Source organism: Anabrus simplex, chromosome 1 (assembly GCF_040414725.1).
Source record: "Anabrus simplex isolate iqAnaSimp1 chromosome 1, ASM4041472v1, whole genome shotgun sequence".
Classification (NCBI taxonomy): domain Eukaryota; kingdom Metazoa; phylum Arthropoda; class Insecta; order Orthoptera; family Tettigoniidae; genus Anabrus; species Anabrus simplex.
This window is the reverse complement of record NC_090265.1, coordinates 189652689-189680225: the sequence shown is the minus strand read 5'-3', so window position 1 is coordinate 189680225 and position 27537 is coordinate 189652689. Positions and strand designations below refer to the sequence as shown.

Genomic DNA, 27537 nt, shown 5'->3' with positions numbered 1-27537 from the left:
TGGACGTAAGAGCCCTAGAAGGTCAAAAACTTGTATAGTTTTAGATGCAACCTCTCTTTTGGATTTCAGTGTCTGCTTCGGCAATTCAGGGTGACATTGGAAACAGTGTTAAGGTGAATCCTAGAGCAGCGCAAAAGTCTTACTAGCTTCTAGCTTGTCTAAAACCAACAGATTTCCCATGTCACTCTCTTCTTCCAGATCTTTGGAGATACTGTTTGTTCTTGGACCTTCATTTGCATAATTGCATGCCTCCGTTCATTAGTTTGTTCTGTTGCTGCTGGAAAATTGTTCTCATAAAAGATTAGCTAATTTGTTCATGCCCCTCATGGTACGATATGGTGCTGATACTACGCTGTATATTACCTTGTTAAGTTGATAAATCTTCATGGATTCTTGTTTCCACAAACTCTGTTGCAGTGCTCGGTCTTCAGGGTGCATAAAGATTTGCCTGAACATTATGTTTTTTCCTACTTCAGCTGTTATGATGAATTCATAGCAAAATCTGAGAATGGCATGGAAGAGCTCCCTCTGCAAAGTAGGTCCCGTCATGAGTTTGACGCAGATGCATAATACACCCACAGTAGCCCCTGCCTTTCATAAGAGGCGACTAAAAGGGGCAACCAAGGGATGATTAAATTAGAACCATGAGACTACGTGCGATTAGTACCTTTACATGAGGAACACCATGGGTCGAGTTGCTGCTGGAAAATTGTTCTCGTAAAAATTAGCTAATTTGTTCATGCCAGAGTCCTGCAGCCAGACCCACCGCGCAGCACTTCAAACCCACGGGCTCTGGCAGCCCAGCCCGTGCAGTGCCATTCTCTTCTGACGCGGCAGCGTACTGGCCCACAGCACTGGGCTCATACAGCCCACCTCAGTCCACCACACTGGGCGGGCTCAGTAGAATAACCTTGAGTACTTTTCCACAATAACGTGTGCGCCGTGCACGAGATGTTCACGTCACACTACTATTCGGATCATTCACTCTACGAATTCCCGTACACTAATAACATACTTTAAAGTAGGCTAATCAGATTTGGAAATTAAACAGTAGAGATTTCTCCTGCACTGTAATAATAATAATAATAATAATAATAATAATAATAATAATAATTGAAAACAAACAGAAACTTTGTTATAAACTAATATTCGTTTGCAGTTGACATCAAGTTAACTGAAAATGAATCTAAATAACACGAAGCATATTCATAGGACTTCATTCGCGTTTACCTCAAAATAAAATAGGGCCTACAAACAGATATGACGTGCAATATGCCAACAACAAAAACAAACATGAACATAGCTTTTACTTAGTGTGCGTAGTTTGTCATTGTTAATGGTGGTGGAATGGAATTACTGTGAATGAAAAGAAGAGCATCAGCAATTGTCTGGCTGTAGAAGAGAATGAAGCCCGCTGAACTGAAATTTCTCTCTGAAGCTAAACTTGGTGCTTGCATACATATTACTTTCTTAGTGATCTGGTGAAATTTTGAATAGTTTTGTCCATTTGCTCTCCAATAGGATGCTATATCTATTTTCTCCCATTCCACAATTTTGCTTTAAATAACTTTCCAGCCCATCTGTTGGAATAGGAGCATCATGAACGTCAGTCTACGAAGAGAACTTCATTACTTTGGCAGGTTGTGGCATAGTCGTGGAGTCTGATGACACGGAAACATTAGAATGCTCGTCATTCAAGCACACCTCATTCATCGTAAGTTTATCTAATCATAAAAAGACAAAATCAGTCCGACTCCTTTAATCTGCAGTATACTAATATAATAAAGAGAGAGCATGAATTGTGTTAGTTTGTGTATATCTGGAGGGTAATCTCAGTAACTACTGGACCGATTCTAAAAATCCTAATGTAAATATCTATTATCCCTGAGAGACATGGGCTGTATTTTATTTTCAAAACAATTCGCGGTGGGGGGCGACGGGGATATATAAAAATAACAGGCTAATATAGGCAAAATATCAAATTTGTCGTGCAAGGACGAGACTAAGCTCATTTTAAGCCCCTTGACCCAAAGAACAAATCTTGGTAAGCCCTATGGGCCCAAAAACCATGTTTTAAGGCCCTTAAACCGACCGTTACGGAGATACTGGCACCACACTACCCCTGCTCTCGGAATTGGATAAGGAAATGTACTGCCGTAACCATGGCAACGCCAGCTCCAGGATTCTACAGCAGCGAGATTATGCGTGTACGTTTGGGCATAGCTGCCAACCAAAATTTGTACACATAATCCCTGAGCATATCTACAATATATTTCAAAAACTTAACATGTTACACATGTGAAGTGGTATTTATCCCTTTCAGACCGAGTACGCACAATTGTGCGGGTTCGTATTTTAGTTATCCCTGACCGTATTTGATGTTTTTTCGGCGCTACACCGGACTGCAGTGATTGTGCAGGACACGTGGCGTGTATTTCAATTTATTTCAGTATGCGCTTGACCGCCAGGGCGAAGGAAGAAGAGTTTAAAAAGCACAGTTGATCGGCGAGATGGCAGGAAGCAGTAGTGCCGAAAGTAAGTATTTATTTACTGCGTTTATATTAATCTAGAAGCTTTACTGAATACCGGAATATATTCAATGAAGTGTGTACATTGGTTAGTGAACGTAAATTTTGAAGCTACACCATCGTACGTGATACAACGAGGTTTTGAATTTTGATACGCACAATTGTGTGGGTCCTGTTTTTCGGATGTTAGTTTTTATTTTGTAAAATAAACTATTAATATGTGTATTGAGGAGCATTTTAGTCAGTTCTTGACGTACAAACAAAAATTCACGCCTCCAGTTTTCTTTCCGGTCTGAAAGGGTTATAATCTCCTTTAAAAATAGAGAGAGATGTACTATTTTATTTTCGGAAGACACACTTAAGGGGGGGGGGGGGGGGAGGATTGAAATGTGGGTTGGCGTGAATTCTTAAGATGAGCATATCTACAGTATATCTCAAACAATTAACACGTTACAGATGTGAAAATTGATATTTTTAATATTTTAAAAATAAAAAACAGGTATTATTTTGTTTTTTAGAAAACCACTTAACGTGGCGGGGGTGGGGGGTGGGTGGGTGTAAAAGGGACTCTGAAAAGGGGGTTGAATTAATTTTATTCGGGTACTGATATCTCAAAAACTGAAGTTGTTACAGACGTAAAAATTGGTATTTAGAGTCTCCTTTAAGAAGAAAGAAATACGTTTTCTTTTGGTTTTGGAAAATCCACTTACGGGGGAATGAAAGGAATGAAATATTAGTTGAATTATTTGCATGAGGATACTTATATCTAAAAAACCTAAAGAAGTTGCAGACGTGAAAATGGGTATTTGTAATCACATTTAAAAATAAAAAAACACTCATTTTTTCGTGTAAAATTAACTTCGGAAGGAGGGGGGGGTTTGAAATAGATGTTGAATTCTTTTCATGAGGATGCAAATATCTCAAGACCTGAAGATGTTACAGTCGTGATAATTGGTATTTGGCAGCTCCTTTATCAATAAACACGTGTTGTTTTGTTTTCAGAAAAAACACTTACGGGACTGAAAAAATTGAAAAAGCAGGTGAATTTTTAAAATGAGTATCGGTATATCTGCAGTGTATGTCAAAAACGTTACATATTACAGACATGGAACTTGATACTTGGAATGTCCTTTAAAAATAAATAAACATGTCACTCTTTTGGAAAATCCACGTAGGTGGGGGTAGAGGAAGGGCTGAAAAAGGGGTTGAATTCTTCTTATACGGATGCTTATATCTCAAAACCATTATGGAGATATTGGCACCACACTACCCCTGCTCTCGGAATTGGATAAGGAAATGTACTGCCGTAACTATGGCAATGCCAGCTCCAGGATTCTACAGCAGTGAGATTATGCGTGTATGTTTGGGCATAGCTGCCAACCAAAATTTGTACACATAATCCCTGAGCATATCTACAATATATCTCAAAAACTTAACATGTTACAGACGTGAAGTGGTATTTATAATCTCTTTTAAAAATAAAGAGAGATGTATTATTTTGTTTTCGGAAGAGACACTTAAGGGAGGGGGAGGACTGAAATGTGGGTTGGCGTGAATTCTTAAGACGAGCATATCTATAGTATATCTCAAACAATTAACAGATGTGGAAATATGTATTTCAAAATAAAGAAACTTTCTTTGTTTTTACTTGAGAGAAGACGTTCTCACGTGTAGAGTTCTATGTCGCATAGTCATCTCAGCCCCAAAAGGCAATACCACACACTTGGTTTACAAAGAGTTTCTGGGGTAAATGAAACTCAATTTTTCAGTGAGGTTTTTATACTTTCAGGGATTTTCAGATAATGTCTTAGTATAGTACCGAGGAACGATTACTTTTATCAAATTACGATTCCACGCGAGTAGCCGCGGGTAACTGCTAGTATGTACATAAAGTTCACTACAGATCGCACAGCACACAAAATTAATGTCTTTCCCATCACCATCAACTGCAGGCTTGAATACCAACCAAATACGACTTTTAAGTTTAGGATCCGGTTCAGAAGTATTGTATTATGCGGTTTTTAGTTCGTTTGTTATTTCTTTTTTTTTTGCCATGGTTTCCTTTCTTTTGGAACTACAGTCCACATTCGCTTCCGATAATAGGATAGACGGAGAAGTCAAACTGAAAACCACAGCAAATTTGATTGGCTCCACTTGACTGTAATGCAACGCACTCCGCTGACACGCAGTACACTGTACACATTGAAGCAGTACGCCCATAGAACTAGGGATGGGCGCGACTGAAGCCTGGAATCGAGAGCGTTGACTCCATTGACTCCGAACACCGGTCTCGGTTCGCATGGAGCCTCTCGACTCCAAGTTAACTTGATGCGCATTGCGGGGCCGCACGGTCGCTTCGCATGAAGCCTCGTGACTCCAAGCGAACTTGACTCTCATTGCGGGGCCGCTTGCGCGTTGAGGCGCAGGAAATAACATGAAATATCATACATTTTGCTGCTCATTTGTCCATTGGGTTTTTTAAGAGTATTGTAGAGTGAAGTATGATATCGTTAACGAAGATGACGAGCGTAATGGTGTAGTTGAAATAAAATTAAATGTGTAATGTCAAAGTATCGGCATAACAGGCCACGGACATTCAATTTCACATCTTTATTTGTCGTGATCAGGAAATTGTTAAACAGATATCGATGGTAAATCATTACGAATTGCACATGAACGATGAAAACAAATCTAATATGGGTAAATCCTCTAACATAATTCGAACATACATTACACCATTAAAAGCCTCCGTAGCTCAGGCGGCAGCACGTTGGCCTGTTGGCCTCTCACCGCTGGGTTCCATGGTTCAAATCACGGTCACTCCACTTGAGATTTGTTTTTCTCCGGGTACTCCCGTTTTCCCTGTCATCATCCATTATAGCAACACTCTCCAACATCAGTTTATCTGTCAGTCATTCATCATTGCCCTAGAGGAATGCAACAGGCCTCGGCAAGCGGTACAATTCCTATCCTCGCCGCAGGATGGGGGCTTCATTCATTCCATTCCTGACCCGGTCATGACTGGAAAACAGGTTGTAGGTTATCATTGTAATTCAAGTACCACGTTAAGTCTTGTTGCATTATTATTATTATTATTATTATTATTATTATTATTATTATTATTATTATTATTATTATTATTATTATTATTATTTCGTTTTGTAATCTGTTTACACTCCAGGGTCGGTTTTACTCTCGGACTCAGCGAGGGTTCCCACCTCTACCGCCTCAAGGGCAGTGTCCTGGAGCTTCAGAGTTTGGGCCGGGGATTCAGCTGGGGAGAATGGCCAGTACCTCGCCCAGGCGGCCTCACCTGCTATGCTGAACAGGGGCCTTTGTGAAGGGATGGGAAGATTGGAAGGGCCAGGGAAGGAAGAGGGAAGGAAGCGGCCGTGGCCTTAAGTTAGGGACCATCCCGTCATTTGCCTGGAGGAGAAGTGGGAAACCACAGAAAACCACTTCCAGGATGGCTGAGGTGGGAATCGAACCCACCTCTACTCAGTTGACCTCCCGAGGCTGAGTGGACCCCGTTCCAGCCCTCGTACCACTTTTCAAATTTCGTGGCAGAGCCGGGAATCAAACCCGGGCCTCTGGGGGTGGCAGCTAATCATGCTAAGCAGTACACCACAGAGGCGGACATTTATTATTATTATTATTATTATTATTATTATTATTATTATTATTAGTAGTAGTAGTGGTAGTAGTAGTAGTAGTAGTAGTAGTAGTAGTAGTAGTAGTAGTAGTAGTAGTAGTAGTAGTATACACAAAAGCCCCTTTTCACAACAGCCCTGGTAGGCCTTGGCCTAGCAAGTGACCTCTGCCCAGCTCGAAGGCCAGTAGATTACGAGGTGACGTGTGTTCAGCACGACGAATCCTCTCGACCGGTATTCTTGGCTTTCTAGACCCGGTCTCTACCTTAGCGTGATCACAAAACCTGAGGTACAGGTAAAAGTCCCTGACCTGGCAGGAATCAATCCCGGGGCCTCCCCAGACTGTGGAGGCGGCTATTATGACGCACTATGTTTGGTAAAATATTTGTTGTAAAATCACACTCTAAGCACTTGCTTCTTTTTTTTTTTCTGTTGTATGCCCCAGGGCAGGGATATTAATCATTTAAAATTAAAAAGACTTAACCCGGCCGAGAATTGAATCCGGGACCGCCGGTGCCAGGCGCACGCGTTGCCCCCTACACCGCAGAGCTGAACTCATTAAAGTTAATATTGGCGATTATGTAAAAGTATACTGTCAGATTATTATTACCACTACAATTAGCATCATCATTATCATCATCGTCGCTAAAATAGACCTACAACATTAACACTAATGATGATAAAATCCTGAAACAATATTTAATGTTTGCTGGCTAATAATCATCTTGTATTCATCGTATCATGAGTTACCAAGGGAGGAACGTGGAACTATAATTCCAAGCAGTTCCGACAATAGTTGTTAGATGGCGTTACTGCATCAGTGGAGTCAACACTCGAGTCGAGAGTGTTGGTTCCAGAGGTAGCAGTCTCGACTCTTCGTGACTCCGTTCGCAGCCCATCCATACATAGAACTACCACAGTGCTGTCCTTGGCTCCCCGCGTACGAATGACAGAGCGCTGCCCAGACCGGCCCGTGCAATGACGTCACGGGCTTCATATGTTCGAGCCTTTCAAAGCCCATTGCAGCCTACTGCCGAAGCAGCTCATGGGCTGGGCGCCTCTGCAGGACTCTGGTTCATGCCCTTCATGGTATGATATGGTGCTGATGCTGCGCTGTATGTTACCTTGTTATGGATTCTTCTTTCCACAAACTCTGTTGCAGTGCTCGGTCTTCAGGGTGCATAAAGATTTGCCTGAACATTATTTTTTGTCCTACTTCAGCTGTTATGATGAATTCATTGCAAAATCTGAGAATGGCATGGAAGAGCTCCCTCTGCAAAGTAGGTCCTGTCATGAGTTTGACGCAGATGCATAATACACCCACGGTAGCCCCTGCCTGTGGTCAGGGTTCGCAATTCCAGATGTGATCTGGAAAGGTGCTAAATGAAATACATTATGATGAAAAATGAGATTGTGAAGTGCATTTGCCTCAAGATATTTTCTGGCTGTTATTTTACGGCATTGAGTCATTCCTCCTCCTATTTTTCGCGGGCTCATCTCTGGCTGTTATTTTACGGCATTGAGTCATTCCTCTTCCTTTCTGCGGGCTTGGAATTGGCAACAGCAACTATTGAGCTACTCAATCCACCCAGTAGGTGCTGTAGGTTGAAATAATAATAATAATAACAATAATAACAATAATAATAATTGTACCGGGCGGTACACCTCCACGCCGCTAATTCAGACTTTGCGCCAGTTGAAAATCCTCTGCTGGAGGAAGTCCGAACTTTATCTAATGTATTAATTTTCAAGTTACCCAGAAGATGTCACTACTTGGAAATTTTGAAGTTTCTGAACTGGGTCGTTTTCGACGTATTTTTGTTTTGCTTGTAGTAAGAAGTGTGAACTTTCTCTTCTAGAGGACACTACTGAAGAACTACTATAGTGCACCCTAGTGCAAGGTGAAAGAACTGTTTTTTTTTTGGAGAAATTTTTATTTCAAAAGTTTGTTTCTTGTTAAATTTCTTTCTGGTATTGTTTAAGTTGGCTGTATACCCCTTTCTTTCCCCTTGTTTTGAATTTAGCCAATCCCGAATTTCTTTAATTAATTTATGACCAATAAGGTGTTTCTTCTTCAAATTGGATATGCTGCTTAACCCTAACCAATAAATGAGTGTGGGCGGGTGTTTTCTTTCCTGAAACGCCTCGAACTTTCCGCGAGAGTATATAAACTGCTGATTTTAGGGTCTCTGCGCCACTTCTCTACCATCTTTCAGTGTGTAAAGTACATAGCAGGGGGCGGGAAGCGCCTCTTTCTTCGGACAGCAGTTCAACAACCAGGTAATGGCCGTATAATAACTTCTTTTCTTGCTAGCACAGCAGTTTAACTCTCGGGGCGGGTCCGAAGCTTTTCCACCATGTAACTTTTCCCTAAAATGTAAAGACTCTTAGTATCTATTCTCTTTTAAGCTACATATTGGGATAGAGAGTGCTTAACCCTCTCGAGCTCCCACTCATATTGTTTTGAGGTGAACTTACTTTTTCACAACCTATTCTTCTTTAACGTAATGTAAATTGTTTCTTTTTCTAAAGTCACCTCTTTAGTAAGGGATTAGCCCTTGCATTTGTGGCCTAGAGCCAGATTAGGTTTTAAAACAAAATGTATTAGGAGTGCAGTTCGCCTCCTCTCACATTGGTATTGTAGAGGCCATGTAATTATCCTTTTCTCGCTTAATAGGCCTCAGTAGGTTGGGTATTTTACCCCTGTGTTTACGTCCTTAGAGGACAGCTTGAAGGTCGAGTTAGGTGTGGCCTTTTGATAGGCTTAAACTTTTGAGAGCGGATCGCTCTTTTAAAATTTGTTTCTGCGTGCCTCTAGGAGGTCTTACTGTGTAATTTGGAGCAAGTGCTCCTGGGCGTGATTTGGGGTTTTCTGCCCCTTTGTTAAACCTTATGTACATGTAAGCTTGGGCTAACTGCTCAAGAATTGTGAGTTCGGGGCTCGAAGCCCAAAGCCTGTAAATACTGTTGTTGCTCTTTTGTTGCCTTGCTACTCTGTACCTTCCATGCTTGTTATTTCTTGATTTTGAAAAGAGAATATAACCTTGTTAAAATTTCACATTAACTTTAATTTCGTAGTTTGAGACCCGTTCACCCCCGCACCTTCTTTCACCTCTACCTACCACAAAAATACGGTAACAATAATAATTATAATAATAATAATAATAATAATAATAATAATAATAATAATAATGATATAATTTTATAATGGTTGCTTGAAGAATGCTTGTTTCCCGAAGCGATGGAAAAATGTGAGAATCATACCAATCACAAAACCAGGGAAAGAGAAGCTTCAGGATACATCCAAATTCCAACCAATAAGCCTGCTAAATGTGGTTTATGACTGTTAATCACTGCCTCAATATCAATAAACTACTGAACGAAAATCAGTATGGCTTCACAGCTCAAAAGTGTACTACTGATGCAGCTATGGCACTTAAGGAATTTATAACTGAGGCGTTCGAAAATGGTAAAATTACCATTATTGTTAGTCTTGATGTAAAAGGAGCTTTTGACTCTGCGTGGTGGCCATGTGTCCTAAAGGCCCTAAAAGATTTTAAATGCCCAAAAAATTTGTACTACCTTACTAAGAGCTACTACAAGGATAGAACGGCGTTCATGAATTCCAATAGTATCCAAGTCGAAACAGTAGTTAATAAAGGATGTCCTCAAGATTCATGTTGTGGACTGGGCTACTTGAATGCACTGCTCAGTTTGGAATACAGGAAAAACACCAAAGCTATAGCATTTGCTGATGACCTTATAATTGCAGTCAGGGCTAAAACTGAAATTGAAGCAGAATATTGTGAATATGGAATTATGGAAAGTTACTAAGTGGTCAGCAAACGACAAAACCCGTTTCAATGAAAGTAAGTCAAAAGTTATGTTAATATCAAGAAGTAGAAAAGCAAAGAAGACAGTTGGCATCTTTACGAATTGAAAACATCTTGAGCAAGTAGACAAGATGGAATATCTAGGAATAACTATAGACTCGCTTCAAGTTCAATGACCACATCAATAAAGTCAGTGAAAAATGTATTAAATTAATAAACACCGAGCTCGATAGCTGCAGTCGCTTAAGTGCGGCCAGTATCCAGTATTCGGGAGATAGTAGGTTCGAATCCCACTGTCGGCAGCCCTGAAAATGGTTTTCCGTGGTTTCCCATTTTCACACCAGGCAAATGCTGGGGCTGTACCTTAATTAAGGCCACGGCCGCTTCCTTCCCACTCCTAGCCCTTTCCTGTCCCATCGTCGCCATAAGACCTATCTGTGTCGGTGCGACGTAAAGCAACTAGCAAAAAAAAAAAATAATTAATAAACGCATTATCAAAATCGGCAAGAATAGGATGGGGTTTAAAACACCAGGCTTTGGAAATAATATATAAAGGAGCAATATTACCAATGCTGATATATGCTGTACCGATCTGGATAGAATCCTTGGAAAAGAAATGCAGTCTGATTAAATACGTAAGAGTGCAAAGACTTATTCTATCGAGAATAGCAAGATCGTACCGCACTGTATCTCATGAGTCACTGTGTATCACCACAGGAATTACTTCTATAGATATCAAGGCAAGAGAGGTTGTTACTCTAGACAATATCAGATCAGGCAAAACAACTATGAATTATGTCATTGACCACCCAGAAAAACCTATGAGATGGGTCCACCCAGCCAAGTTTTCTGGTACCGAAGACTTAAGAATAGCATTAAATGAGTAATATTCCCATTGAAAATTTACACAGTTGGAAGCAAAAGTAAAGGAGTGGGAGCTGGCATAACTATATACAGATTTCATGAATTAATAGATCACTTGAAATTTAAATTGCAAGACAACTGTTCAAATAATGAGGTGGAGCAATTAGCCATATTAAAATCTCTGGAATTCTTAGTAACTACTAGGACAGAGGATGACAAAGGTAAAAAAACAATTATTTATACAGATAGTAAGATAGCAGTTGACTCCATTGTGGACTTTAGAAATCATAACCAAGTGATTGAGAATATAAGAAAAACTACAGCTACTCTAAAAATAAATAATTGGAGAATAAAATTCGAATGGGTTGAGGCACATATAGGTGTTGGAGGCAATGAACTGGCTGATAAAATTGCAAAGGATGCTGCAAAATTAAGTGAAATCTGTTTCGATAGAATACCCATCTCTACATTAAAGAAAAATCTCAGAAAAGAATCAATCATGAATGGCAGCAAAAATGGGATCAAACTTCAAAAGGCACACTTACAAAGGAATTCTTTCCAACAGTTGCAGGAAGATTAAAATCTGAAATCAACTTAACACCAAATATGACTACAATACTGACTGGACATTGAAATATTGCTTTGTACTTATACAGACTTAAAATTATACGTAACTCCAAGTGTTCCTGTAACTGCAGCCCTCAGGCAATAGATCACATAATTTTCGTGTGCAGTGGAGTGAAAAAATATTAGGCAATTAGAGATGATAATTGTCCAATGCAAAAATCTGTGCTATTAAAAAAGTATTTAAAGGAATTTTCCAAATTTATTACTACTCTGGACTTTCAAGCTCTCAGGGAAAAGGAAGACTGATATTGATTGATATTGATTGATATTGATAAGATTAACAGTCATCTAGACATTTAAATATTCAAATGTAATTTATGTTTGTGCATTTGTAAGAAAATATATTGTGAGTGCATGTAAGACTACTACTCATGTATTGGAGCATGCAGAGTAAATAAAGTAAATACAGTAAATAAAAAAATAAATAATAATAATAGTAATGATGATGATGATGTGACCTCTGTTACCATGTGTTGGCAGTAAATTGATGACTTTTTTGGTTGCCTGTATATCCATTTCAACGTCCTGTTGTACTCTATCAGATGCCAGAGAAACACGGACTCTCTCTCTCTCTTTCTTAGCCAACCTGTTGTTGTGTTTTTGTTCATTTTTTCACCTAACACTGAAGGCATCTCCCAACATTTAGTACATGCCCATATTGTGCAGCATGGTGTCCTGATTAGACTGCTTTCCACGCTTCAAAAATTCAATCTACTTCTACTGGTTTTGAACCGTCGACTTTGGGATATGGAGGCTATCGCAGTACCAGTAACCTGCAAAGAGAATTTGGAGTGAACCGTATCTGAAACATTAGCCCGACTCTCATAAGGCAATGTTAATTCTTGTAATTTTTATCCTATTACCTTGTTATCAAGTAATTAAAAATATATATATATGTGCTTGTTTTATTTCAGGTATTAGCAGAGCTCAGTATTGCAATTTTGTCGCTCTAATGGAATTCTTCAACAAACTGAACATGATGTCCTCATTTCGCAAAAATCGACCTAAGGTGCCTCGGTGTAAAGGATATTACAAGGAATGGTTGGTATAAAATTATCATTGTAGTTTTATTTTATGTATCTTCATAAGCTTGCTTGTAACTTGTAAATTTTAAATGTATTATGAAGGTTTATATGAGGTTTATTTTGATGTTGAAAAAACCGGGCGAGTTGGCCGTGCGGTTAGGAGCACGCAGCTGTGACCTTGCATCCGGGAGATAGTGGGTTCGAATCCCACTGTCGGCAGCCCTGAAGATGGTTTTCCATGGATTCCCATTTTTACACCAGGCAAATGCTGGGGCTGTACCTTACTTAAGGGAAGTTAGGACTGAATTTATAAAAAATAGTAATTATTGATAGATTTGAATGAAATTTGGTTTGTGGTCTCCTAATGGTGAAATAAGGCCATTTGCCAATTTTCAAGAAAATAGCAAAAGAACTTTCTGAGAAATTATCACTTACAATTTAAAATTTTAAAAAATCGGTAAGCATAAAAAATGCTCCAGCTGAACAGTTACTTCAAATATCACATTGAAAACTGGTGTACAGGCACTTCAAGGTATGGAAAGAATTTTAACAGAGAGAAAGTCTGCATATGTAGTCCATGAATGTGAGGAAAAAATGTGTTTTGTGTGTTTGTTTTTCTCAAATTATGCTAAACAAATACCCCTTTGAAGGCTACTATCTTTTAAAGTATCAACATTATAAAAAAATCCTTCTGTTAATATCAAGACAATACAGGTGTTAACAACCCATGAAATTCTCATGGAATTTGAAACCAAATTGGTTCAGCTGGAACATTTTAAATACCTGAAAATGTATATATGGGAAGAAAGAAAAAAAACACCCAAAAACATTTTTGTAAGTAAAAGCTAGTGGATGGGGACTCAACCGGACATTTAAATGTCACGCTAGTACTTTAAATATGGCGGAACCCGAAAAATACCCTTCATGGGAATTTAGTATTACCATTTGGCCAAATGATCCGCAGGAGTCTGGCGTACAATAATATGCACAAATTGAAAAATCGCTAATTTTTACTTTTTCCACAAAAAACTCATTCCCAGCCTCCCTTAAGGCCAGGGCCGCTTCCTTTCAACTTTTAGCCCTTTCCTATCCCATCATCGCCATAAGACCTATCTTTGTCAGTGCGATGTAAAGCCACTAGGAAAAAAAAAAAAAAAGACGTTGAAAAGGAATGTAGCCCTGTGTTAAATTTTAACACTTTGAACACGGGCATATTTTTAACATGTTAAGTGCTGTATACTGAGCATTTTAGCCATATTTTGAGGCTTTATTATTTCAACTAGTTTTGAGATAAATGAATTATTCTTGTATTTGTAACTATAAAATCTATCTCAGCACTGAATTCTTTTTTAAGTTCTATGATTTTTAATACTGAAATATGAAACAGGGCCAAGATATCACATTTATGTGCTTTTATATTTTTTTCTAATCATGTTTGTGATTAATTTTCATATTTACATCTAACATTGTTACATTAGTTATACTAAGCTTATAAGAGAGAAAAAAAGATGTGACGGGCAGTTTGTTGGGGTTTATATCACGCTATTGCCGAGAGAATGAAGGCACCATGCCGCCATTGTAGGAACGAGTGGGAAAACAAAGCACACGGAACACATCCTTGCTTCTCTTCAAGACAAGCGTTTGTATTCTATACAGCAAGGGTCAGTGCTCCCATCTAGCAGCAGTATGCAGAACAGTAATGCCGTCTTTCATGTTTACCAGAAGAGACAGAGATGTATTTCCAGGATGTGATGATTTATTAGTTAAAAAAACCGAGCCTGAGTGCTGCTCATGCACTGTGTGTGGTAGTAAATGAAGGAGCTCGAGCAATACGTGGGCACAGCGTTCAATGTGTTAACTTTTCTACCGAGTTACTACAGTGATCATTTTTATAGGAGGGTACATGGTGTTAGTGTCCTGGAGGGGGTTAATTTGTGAATGGTATTTCTGTATCGGTCATGTCTACAATAAGAAGGAAATGCAGTTTTTAATATTCTGTAATCTCTGTATGTATGTATGTATGTATGTATGTACATGCATCATGAGAAAATGGCTGAACAGAATTTAATGAAAATCGGTGTGTAAAGTCGGGGATTACGGCACTACCCTTTAGGCTATAATTTTATTCATGCTCCCTGAAATGGTAGTGTAGAGGAAGGCCTAAAATTTAAGTCTCAGAAATCTATGTTATTATTGGTCCTGTCAATTAATAATACGTAACAAAAGTTATGCAGAATAAAATTTCCAATCATTTATGTCTTATACGATTTCACTGTACCAGCTATGATAACAGAGATATTCATGAATTTAAGTCTCAAATATCTATGTTGTAATTAATCCTGTCAATAAATACTACATAACAAAAGTTATACAGAATACAATTTCCAACGATGTATGTCCTATATAGTTTTAGGCTTCATACTGACTATGATAAAATAATTTATGAATTTCAGACATTTATTGCATAGTCCTTATCAATGCTGAGCATCGCTAACATGGGAATGTTGTTCAATCGTGTTAACTGGCAATGGTGGTGAAACTGTAAAGGGCCACAGAGAGCTAGGAAGCGAGTACATCAGGACAACTCGCTGTCAGGGGAGGCATGCCCACTTAGGGGTCTCAGAATGTGGGGAACAATGTGAGGCGTGGACAAATATTTCATCATACACATACTAAGTGATTGTCCCGCCAATGACGGATACTACAACTAGTATATTCTACGTGTCTTCACTTGACCTTGGCCCATATTCAAGTAGCCACATGCCAGCTGTCTGTTGGTTCTTGCTTCTTCCAATATGTTCTTTTCCCCTTTTGCTCATACCTTTAGCTTCTGCCCTACCCTCTGAGGGTAAATACCAGGATTTTCAAACCCCTGTGGGTGGGGGACGCAGATGAAGAATACACCCACGGTATTCCCTGCCTGTCACAAGAGGCGACTAAAAGGGACGACCAAGAGGTGATGGAATTAGAACCATGAGACTACTTGTGAATAGTACCCCATTTCGTGGAGAACACCATGTGTCGACGTTACTTGTGATTAGTACCACCGTGTGAGGAACACCATGAATCTAAGTCACCTAGGAGTAGTACCCTTACATGAGGAACACCACAGGTCTGGGTGTTGCCGGTGGTTAGTACCATCATGTGTATCACATCGAAGTGGGGTGGAAGGTGGGGGGACACTTGGCTGCGCAGGCTATTGTCCATGCGAGAAAAACGTCCTTATGCTGCACTGGAATGTGTCTGTTCCCCTGTATTCATAATGGGTATGCGTTACCTATGAGTACTACCAGTATGTGAAGAACACCACAAGTCTACGTTGCCTCTGATTAGTACCACTGGGTGGAACACCACAGATTTGGCTGTTGCCCGTGATTAGTACCACTATGTGAGGAATACCATGGGTCTGTGTTGCCTGTGGGTGGTACCATAATGTGTGATACGGCGTGGGTTTGCATTGCCTATGATTAGTACCACCATGTGAGCGGCACCAAGAGTATACATGGCCTGGGATTAGTTCCACTATGTGAGGAACACCACAGGAATACCGGCATCCGTAATTAGTCCCACTATGTGAGGAATGCCATGGGTCTGTGTTCCTGGCGAGTGGTGCCCTTATGTGAGGAACACAATGGGTCTGTGTTGCCTGCGAGTGGTGCCATTGTGTGTGACATACCATGGGTCTGCATTCCCTGTGATTAATACCACCATGTGAGGAACACCATGAGTCTACGTTACCTTTGATTAGTACCACTATAGGAGGAACACCGTGGTTCTGGTTTACCAGTGATTAATACTATTATGAGGATATGACCTGGATTTTGGACCATTTTTTTATAACAAGCATCATCTCAGAAAAGAAGGCATTGTGAATTGGATCCACTGATTGTTTTGGATTCATGGTCATTTTTTCATCATTCATTTTACATTTTAGTCTAGATAAGTTTTGAAGTTTTAATTATAGTTTCATTTCATTGCACCTCATACCATTAGGGACCGATGACCTTGCTGTTAGGCCCTTTTAAACAAAGGGACTGATGACCTTGCTGTTAGGCCCTTTTAAACAACCATCATCATCATCATCATCATCAGGAATTTCAACTTTTCATTGTCTGTGCATTCGTGATGATCCGAGGGTGGAGAGCTCCAATTCCACCTTCTCTTTCTGTCTACGATGATGTTGCTACATTCTAGCACCATTTTTTGCCAGGATGAAATCACCAGCAGCATGAATTCTCTAAGGTAGGGGGAGAGACCTTTCTTTTCAATTATTTTGGTCTTCCGAAGCTGGTTCTTCCTAAAGGTTAATAGTACTTGAATCGTGCCTTCCTGCTGTTCCCACATATAGGTAAATCCTTTGACAGGGCTTGCTCATGGTTCGCCTGATTTTGAATGAGTGATGAAACCCGGGTCCACATCCATGTGTCGGATGAACCTTTGAATTCCCTCACACATTTTTTTTCCTTTTGTCTTCTGTTTCTAGGGACTGGTTTGAGGTATAACTTGTCATGCCTGGAATAGTATGTGTGTGGCTGTGCATATAAAAATAGTGCTATGAAATTGGAATGTGGTTGTTTAAAATTCTTAGCTGTTTTATGCATTGTGTTTGACCATGTGAGATTAGTTGAACTTAGCCTTGTGTATTGCAGCTCATATGTGGACATTACGGTCAGCCGTTCTTTACCTTAATGAGGATAGTTGGTCCCTATGCTTTAAGAAAAACACTTATTGTACATAATTTAAAATTTATTTTATATGTTGTTAATATTTTCTTATTTATCAAAATATCCTACTGTTTGTGATGGTCGAAGAAGGAAAGTCATTTAGATAGTATTCTATTGAATCCATCTGAATTAAATTTCCAATTGGTTTGTGGCTTTATATTTCTGTAACTTAGTAATTTCTAATGAAATTTGTTGAATTGTGTATTCAGGGTTTAAACCCACTTTGCTAATTTGAATAGGTTAAATATGCCATGCTTATTAGGAATGTGAATCCATTGTTTTTCCTTTTGTTTGGGCGTACTTACAACCGTGGGGCTTGTTTTAACTCTTTACATGGTTCTGCTGTTCCTTTTTGACCCAGAAAGCTTTTATTTTCTGGCTGTGTGCCAGCTTCCTATCCCCTGTCCACTTTGGGTTGGGGGTGCCTGTGTTTTTCTTGCTGGTGAGGGACACTAGGAAGACACCCTGCATAGTGATACGTCAGAATTGGGATCGGTTGTGTATGGTGTTTAGTGGAATTTCTCATTGTTGTAGATCTGATTTCACTGAGGTGATCCATTTGTTCTTGGAATCTTTCCTTCTGCCTGTTGTGCTGAAGATCTTGTTAGCAAGCTTGTTGGGATCTATGTGGGTCAAGTGGCCTTTCCCTCATGGATGCGATTGTCTTTCTGATGATCATAGACTTCATTGTTGTGCCTGGTCCTATAGGTGCCATCCTTTTCTCTTATAGGTCTTAATATCCTCCTCAAGATTTTCCATTCCTTGAGCTCTGTTTTCCTGAGGGAGCCTTTTCTGGTCATCAAGAGACATTCAGAGGCATAAAGCGCAGAGGGTCATATTACTGAGTTGTAGGCCTGTTGTTTAAGAATCTTGGAAAGGTATTTGGATGTATAAATGTTCTTGCAGGAATGGTACACAGTCTCCAACTTCGCACATCTGGTGTCTATTGCTAATGTTTCACTCTTATTAGCTGATATCCACTCTCCTTGGTACTTGACTGCAGGGTGGGCATAAGCTATAAACATCATGTTGATCAGTACTGAATTGCAGTTACAAGAAAAACAATTAACTATAATGGTACACCTACTCAATACAGTCCTCTGCGAACCATGTGACCTTGCCGCAGTGGGGAGGCTTGCGTGTCCCAATGATGCAGATAGCCGAGCCGCAGGTGCAACCATATCGGATGGGTATCTGTTGAGAGACCAGACTAACGAATGGTTCATCGAAAGGGGGGTAGCAGCCTTTCGGTAGTTGCAAGGGCGGCAGTCTAGATGATTGACTGATACGGCTTTGTAATAACACTCAACATGGCTTAGCTGTATTGATACTGCTACACGGCTGAAAGCAGCGGGAAACTACAGCCGTAACTACCTCCCAAGGACATGCAGCTCTCTCTGTATGAATGATGTACTGATGATGGCTTCCTCCCGGGTAAAATATTCCGGAGGTAAACTAGTCCCCCATTCGGATCTCCGGGTGGGGACTACACGAGAGGGGGCGATCATCAGGAAGATGGATACTGACATTCTGCGAGTCGGAGCGTGGAATGTTAGAAGTATGAATCGTTGTGGTAGGTTAGAGAATCTGAAAAGGGAGATGGAGAGGCTAAAGTTAGATGTAGTTGGTATAAGTGAAGTATGTTGGCAGGAAGAACATGATTTTTAGTCAGGCGACTACCGAATTATCAACACAAAATCAAACAGGGGAAATGCAGGAGTTGGTTTAATAATGAATAAGAAAATAGGGCAGCAGGTAAGCTGCTACGACCAGCATAGTGAAAGAATTATTGTCGTCAAGATAGACACCAAACCAATGCCCACCGCAATAGTGCAGGTCTATATGCCTACTAGTTCAGCGGATGATGAAAAAATCGAAAGAATATATGAGGAGATAGAAGATTTAATACAATATGTAAAAGGTGACGAGGATCTAATTGTGATGAGAGACTGGAATGCAGTGGTAGGCCAAAGAAGAGAAGGTAGTACAGTAGGGGAATTTGGATTGGGACAAAGGAACGAAAGAGGAAGTTGGCTGGTTGAATTCTGCACTGATCATAATTTAGTCCTTGCCAATACTTGGTTCAAACACCACAAACGACGGCTGTATACGTGGACGAGACCTGGAAACACTGGAAGGTATCAAATAGACTTGATTATGATTAGGCAGAGATTCAGAAACCAGGTGTTGTTATTGCAAAACTTTCCCAGGAGCAGACGTGGACTCTGACCACAACTTGTGGTCATGAAATGCCATCTGAAGTTGAAAAAATTGAAGAAAGGAAAGAATGCAAAAAGATGGGATCTAGACAAGTGGAAAGAAAAGAGTGTGGGGGATTGTTTCAAGGAACATGTTGCACAAGGACTAAATGAAAAGGCTGAAGGAAACACTATAGGGGAAGAGTGGAGAGTCATGAAAAATGAAGTTAGTAGGGCTGCTGAAGAAATGTTAGGAAGGAAGAAAAGATCAACTAAGAATCAGTGGATAACTCAGGAGATACTAGACCTGATTGATAAACGACGAAAATACAAAAATGCTAGAAATGAAGAGGGCAGAAAAGAATACAGGCGATTAAAGAATCAAAAGGATAGAAAGTGCAAGGTAGCTAAGGAAGAATGGCTGAAGGAGAAGTGCAAGGATGTCAAAGGCTGTATGGTCCTGGGAAAGGTAGATGCTGCATACAGGAAAATCAAGGAATCCTTTGGAGAAAAGAAATCTAGGTGTATGAATATTAAGAGCTCAGATGGAAAGCCACTTCTAGGGAAAGAAGACAAAGCAGAAAGATGGCAGGAGCATATCCAGCAGTTCTATCAAGGTAAAGATGTAGATAATTTGGTTCTGGAACATGAAGAGGCTGTTAATGCTGATGAAATGGGAGACCCAATTTTGAGGTCAGAGTTTGACAGAGCTGTGCGTGACCTAAATAGGAACAAGGCACCTGGAACTGATGACATTTCCTCTGAATTACTGACTGCCTTAGGAGAAACCAGCATGGCAAGGGTATTTCATTTAGTGTGCAAGATGTATGATACAGGAGAAGTCCCATCCGATTTTCGGCAGAATGTTGTTATACCTATTCCCAAGAAAGCCGGTGCTGACAGGTGTGAAAACTACCACACCATTAGTTTAGTATCTCATGCCTGCAAAATTTTAAGACGTATTATTTACAGAAAAATGGAAAAACAAGTTGAAGCTGAGTTGGGAGAAGATCAATTTGGCTTCAGAAGAAATGTAGGAACACGTGAAGCAATCCTGATTTTACGTCTAATCTTAGAGGATTGAATCAAGAAGGACAAACCCACGTACGTGGGATTCGTAGATCTAGGAAAGGCAATATAAATGGTCCGTTATTGGACATTATAAATTTTCCAGCTAACTCATTCCTGGTTGCCAGCGTTTCGCCCCCATGTGCTAGGCTGGGCTCATCAGTTGGTACCTAGCACACCTACCATGACCTGGATAGTGCATACGGGGGGGGGGGGGGGGCGAAACGCTGGCAACCAGGAATGAGTTAGCTGGAAAATTTATAATGTCCAATAACGGACCATTTATATTGGTATTATAAATTTACTCATTCGGAACAATTATTTCTGATGATAGGGATCAGATACCGAGAACGAAGAATTATCTACAATCTGTATAAAAATCAGTCTGCAGTGATAAGAATCGAGGGCTTTGAAAAGAAGCAGCAATTCAGAAAGGAGTGAGGCAAGGCTGCAGTTTGTCCCCTCTCCTTTTCAATGTTTACATAGAACAGGCAGTAAAGGAAATCAAAGAGAAATTTGGAAAGGGAATCACAGTCCAAGGAGAGGAAATTAAAACCTTGAGATTTGCCGATGATATTGTTATTTTATCTGAGACTGCAGAAGATCTCGAAGTTGCTGAATGGTATGGATGATGTCTTGGGTAAGGAGTACATGATGAAAATAAATAAGTCTAAAACAAAAGTAATGGAGTGCAGTCGAACGAAGTCAGGTGATGTAGAAAATATTAGATTAGGAAATGAAGTCTTTAAGGAAGTAGATGAATATTGTTACTTGGGTAGTAAAATAACTAACGATGGCAGAAGTAAGGAGGACATAAAATGCAGACTAGCACAAGCAAGGAAGAGCTTTCTTAAGAAAAGAAATTTGCTCACTTCAAACATTGATATCGGAATTAGAAAGATGTTTTTGAAGACTTTCGTGTGGAGCGTGGCATTGTATGGAAGTGAAACATGGACGATAACTAGCTCAGAAAGAAAGAGAATAGAAGCTTTTGAAATGTGGTATTACAGAAGAATGCTGAAGGTGAGATGGATAGATCGAATTACGAACGAAGAGATACTGAATCGAATGGGTGAGAGGAGATCAATGTGGGTAAATTTGATATACTAACAATTTGTTGGTTGTTTTGATCCACCTTTTCAATACAAATTAGTTTGTGTTGCTAGGTCGTAATGTTACAACACTAATTTACCGGGACATGTTTCGCTTTATTCACAAGCATCATCAGCCTATACAATTGTCTCAAGGTTTGTCATATTTGGATTGTTGTTACAAATTTCATCACATTGAATGCAAATCTAATTTCAGTTATAACAATATTCAAAACATAGGAATAATATACACATTAAAAACTAAGACAATATGATTTGCAGTGTTAAAATGGAGTAACTTTTAATTCTAAAACACATTGACGTCCAAAACACAGTTTTTACAAATTTGAAAATTTGGCTAAAAATTGTTTGCAATGTTAAAATAAAATTGATTCAACTATAATTTGGCATTAAAATTTGAGTCATAAATATAAATATTGGATGTTAATATATAGGAGCCATAGTTTCTAAAGTGCATTGGTTTCTAGAATACAGTAACATTTCAGTATTAAGAATTTTAGATAAGAATTGTGCTCTCTAAATAATGTTATTTAAAAAGACTGTAATTTTGCATCATGCGTGATTAGAGTCTTGATGATAATCTAGAATTGAAGTCTTGGGTTCGTTGGAGAATGGCTTCTAGAATTGATGAGGCTTGCTGCTGCAGTTTGGCAGTTTGATTAGAGGAAGTATTGACATATTTAATTCTTGTTTGTAGCGACCAGACTCTTCGTTGGAAGTTGATTGTTTTAATGTAAGTTATGGTTAAAAGGGGGCTTCAATCCAAATTATGAGTATCTGATTTTGTTTCTTTCGAGATATAGAATGGAAGAAGCATCTGGAACAAATGGAAATAAACTTAAGTAATATTGTGTGTGTGTTGTGCTTGTAATGTGAGTGTTGATGTTGCATTATCACTTACCCCTTTGTCTGCTGCTACAGAATCTTGTGCACCTTATTGCATTACTGTGACTATTGTCTGTTGTGGTTCTACTCCTTGTGTTATACGTATGAAAGAGCCCTTCACAACAGCTTTAAAATAAAACACAGTTTAGTGATTCTAAGAGCGACATTAACATATATGAGAGATAATTATTGCCATGCCAAATACTAATTCAAATTTAAAAATTAATTACAGAAATTCAGATTTGCAAAATTAATTACAGAAAGTGGAAATGAATAATTCATTAATTTTTAAACATAAATACATAAGCGATAACAAAATAAATCATGGGACGTATACATGGATATCTCATGAATAATCAAAAAAGACTTCATCTATATAGCTTCAAAACTGAGGCGAGTACAAAATTTTCAGCAAGACCTTTCATTTTATCTTAATTTAGGTTGGCAGTTTTAGCAGTACTACAGCATTTTAGCTAGGCAGCAAAAGGGTTAAGCTTTATGTGAGTGATACTTATACTCCAGCCTCAAGATATATTATTCGTGTGCTGCTTCTATTTAACTTTACCACATGAAGCTCCATTTCTAACAGAGGAACCTTACAAGGACTATACTTACTATCTAAAGTATTTCCAAGGCCTTTGGTTGCTCCATTTGAGTGCTATTTATACTCATGCCTGAAAGCTGTAAGAAATGATGACTTTAGGATGTTTAAATACGGACAGCAACAATGGACATTGATTCCGCACGAGGCGTTGTGGCAGGCTTGTCGTATTCCGAGTTAGATTTTTCTTATCATTGAAGACAACAAAATAATTTTTTGCAGGAAGTGAGGTCATTTTATGTAGATAATGTATATATATTTATGCCCTTTGCGTTTCTCAAATAGTCCTTAAAAAGGCACTTGGGTCCTTCCATTTTTTTCAATTTCTGATTTTGAGTTTTGTAATCTACCACATGATTTTATGGCTGATGATGTCTCAAATGGAGACGAAACATGTCCCTAAATAATTTAATATGTTTTTTAATTAAATAGTTCACTTGTAAAGTAATATGTAATGATTGGGTGGACCAAAATCTAACATTGTTTCTTAGTTTTAACTGTATCAATACAGATCTATACAGTGAAGTTCTTAAATTGTACTATCACACAGTATCCGAACCTGCTGTTCTTATGTTAGCACCGATTGATTTACTTGCCTTAGAGAGACAGAAAGTCTGGCGAACTCAAGGGGAGCTTGGAAAGAAGCATGCTGAGGAACTAGCTTATAGGCAACGAATGGAACAATGGCAGCACAGATGCGAGGAAGATCCTCGAGGAAAATGGACTAAGCGCCTGATGCAGTGTTTAGCTGATTGGGTTGCACGAGCTCATGATGAGGTTAACTTTTATCTTACGCAGCTCTTGACGGGACACGGATACTTCCAGAAATTTCTACACAGAGTAGGTAGAGCGAGTGATCCGGCGTGTATTTATTGCAATGATGTTGACGATGTACTTCACACACTTTTTGTATGTTATCATTGGTCAACACAGAGGGGATGTTTAGAAGCTGAGCAAGGAGAATTGATGCCAGAGACTATTGTGCAGGTAAAGCTACGAAACCAAGAATCTTGGGATCAGGCAGCAATATATGTAGAACACATCCTGCATCAGAAAAAGAAGGATTTGAATACTCATGAACGGCAGTAAAGGAGAAATAAAGAAAGAAGAAACCTGAGAAATTACAACACACGACTCCGCCCTGAAATAATGCGAGTGCAGTTCCGGGGCAGAGATATACATCGTGGGAAAAGGGTGTGTGGGTTTTAGTGAGTAGGAATCTCACATGCTTATGGAGTGCGGACCCTCACAAGTATCTCATGAAAGATTTCCCACACTCTCATGTAAAAAAGAATTATTATTATTATTACAGATGTCTCTCGCTCAACCGACCTTTGCTTATCCGACACTGTGTTATTCTACACTGGTAGACTTAATTTGAGTGGCATTAGGCAGACTAAATTCTGGGACACTCGGTGTGGAGGGTGCGACCGTTGGACAAGCACTGGTCTGACTACTGGCCGTAGGACCGTTTTTTTCTTAAGGACAGGTGCAGCGAGTCTTCAATCTGTTCAGTGTAGTATTGTTTGGGTGTAGATGTTATAGTTATCATATCCTTTGTGAGTATGGCGAGTGAACGGAAGAAAGCGATTGTTTCTATGGAAGACAAGTTGAGTGCGTTAAAGAGACTGGACAAAGGGGAAACTCTTCAAAAAGTGGCTTCAGATTATGGTGTTGGATGTGTTACGTGAGAGGGTGAAAAATAGAGGGGGAAGAAATTGAAAAGTGGTGCTCTACCAGAACAACAAGTGATGCACTGAAATTAGAAAAACAATGAAAAAATGTGAGTACGATAAAGTGAAGCACTATTTCTTTGGTTCACTCAAAGCCGGCAATAGGGCCTGCCAATATCTGGCCCCATTTTGCAAGAAAAGGCGGTGTATTCCCAGAAGGAATTTATTGAATGGGACCCTAATTTTACTGCCAGTGCTGGGTGGCTTGATCGGCGGAAAAAACAGTACAGTATTAGGCAGCTTAATATCTGTGGAGAAAAACTGTCGGCTAAATCTGATGATGTTTTGATATTTACAAAAGAATTTCAAGAAATGATTCTTACTGAAGGATTAACAAGTGATCAGATTTTTAATTGTGATGAGACTGGGCTAAATTTCAAGATGCTGCCATCAAAAACTCTTGCAGCCCAAACTGAGATGTCTGCACCTGGCTACAAGCGTACTAAGGAAAGAGTTACTGTTATTGCCTGTAGTAATGTTACTGGGAACGTAAAAGCAAAATTGCTTATGGTCAGTAAAGAAAAGAAGCCTAGGGCATTTAAAAACATTTCTGTAATGCTCTTCTGGACCATTACACAAATCAGAAGGCTTCTTGGATATCTGCTGACATCTTTAAAGACTGTTTGTTTTTACACAGTTTGTTCCAGATGTTGAAAAATTTCTAGCTTCAATCAATCTCCCTAGATAAGCTCTTCTTCTACTAGACAATGCTCCATCACACCCAAATGAAGAGCAACGTAGAAGTGGCAACATCAAAGTCCTGTTCCTCCCTCCTAAAGTGATGTCATAATGCCAGCCAATGGACCAAGGTGTGCTGGAAACATTGAAGTGGAAGTATCGGCGGAAACTCCTTTCATTCCTTATAGAGGAAATGGACAATTGCAATGACATGAAGAAAAGTTAAAACGAATCAACATGAAATACGTGGCATACTGGATAGCGCAGTCTTGGGAAGAAGTTGAAACAACGACATTAGCAAAGTCTTGGAAAATATTGTTTAGTGAGGTTGAACATCAAGAGGAGGTGGTACAAGAAGACAGAAAAACATTGTTCCCTTACTGAATTGCATTCCTGGCTGTGAGGATGCTACGACTCGAGATGTGGTATGCACAGGATCAGCTGTTCAAACTAACTGATCCTGATATTATTGATTTCGTGAATGCTAACGAAAAGGAGGATGATAATGATGATGAAGAAGAGGAAGGAGGCATTCCAGAAAAAAGGAAAAAAAGATGACTCACAGTGAAAGATTAAGTGCATTGGAAATGGCGTTAACCTACGTTGAGCAACAGCTGGAAGCAAGTGCAATGGAGGTGTTGATTTTCCCTCGATGGCAGGATTTCGCAGCAAGAAAATGTGAATCAGCAGGCAAGCAGACATTGTTGACAAGTTTCATTTCGTAAGACATTTGGAATGTTTTCCTTCAAACTGCATGTACTTTACAACTGAATTGATAATTCAGTAAATAGAGTACCGTAAAACATGTAAACTAGTAATTGTTTTTGTAGAACATTTTCAAAGTTATTCTGTATTATTCGACATTTTCGGTGATCTGACGTATTTCAGGTCCCGTTTAGGTCGGATAATCGAGACTCTACTGTATTATTATTATTTTTATCATTATAGTTCAAGGTGTGGGTTACTATAGTCACATCCTAGTTCGTGAAACATAGGCTACGGCTGAGTGGCCTCGTAAATGGTCCTGAGAGTCAGGATACCAGTTGCTACAGAATGGGAGTCGGCATCTTGGACATATTCTGGGTCATGGCCCTCCTTGTGCTCAGGCGGCTAGGGCTATACAATCCACCATGGTCCCTAATTCGTTAGAGGAGAAGTCCTCGCTTGGACTATGAATTTACCAAGCTCAGAACATTTTAAGCAAGCCTTGGACCTATGGGAGTAACAGAGTCCCACTCCCATTTGACAGGCGAGGGACTCCTTGGAACCAACTTGGCAAACAAAATAGAATTAGATTGAGAGCTATCATTATTCGTATTTCTTTCATTGTGTATTGAAATGAGTTTTTTTTTTCCAAATCTGTATTATGTAGGCAGTTCTTCTTTGGGTGTATATATTCATATTTTTGTCTTAAAAATTAGTGTTATTTGTAGTTCTTGGTATTTTAAGTTAGTGTCATTGTATGAACAAATAATAATGTGTGTGTGGTTAAGTGTAAGAAAAGGCCAAGAGCCCTAACTTCGTCACATAAAATAAAGGCTTTTATCTATCTATCTATCTATCTATCAATATTAATGGGACTTATGGAAGAAAGAAAGTAGAACTGGCTGATTCAGCTAAGAGGATGCGTCTGGATGTGCTAGGAGTAAGTGACATTCGGGTAAGGGGAGATAACGAGGAAGAGATAGGAGATTATAAGGTGTACTTGACGGGTGTTAAAAGGGAAAGGACAAAGTCTGGGGTAGGGCTGTTCATCAGGAATACTACTGCACACAACATAGTTTCTGTTAGGCACGTAAATGAGCGAATGACGTGACTAGATGATATAGATGTTGATTCCCATACGGAATATGAAATATTTGTTCCGAATGAGTAAATTTATAATACCAGTATAAATGGTCCCTTATTGGACATTATAAATTTTCCAGCTAACTCATTCCTGGCTGCCACCGTTTCGCCCCCTTGTGCTAGGCTTCGCTCATCAGTTGGTACCTAGCACACCTACCAAGAC

At 39.4% G+C, this 27537-nt stretch overlaps 1 protein-coding gene across 1 annotated transcript in view; it reads left to right on the top strand.

Annotated features, from left to right (window-relative positions):
- LOC136885511 (intermembrane lipid transfer protein Vps13) overlaps positions 1-27537 on the top strand; it is a 1358975-nt gene that overhangs the window by 96494 nt on the left and 1234944 nt on the right. Inside the window, exon 7 of the mRNA XM_067158109.2 lies at positions 12417-12543. Coding sequence (XP_067014210.2) covers positions 12417-12543 — 127 coding nt within the window. The remainder of the gene's footprint in view (positions 1-12416; positions 12544-27537) is intronic.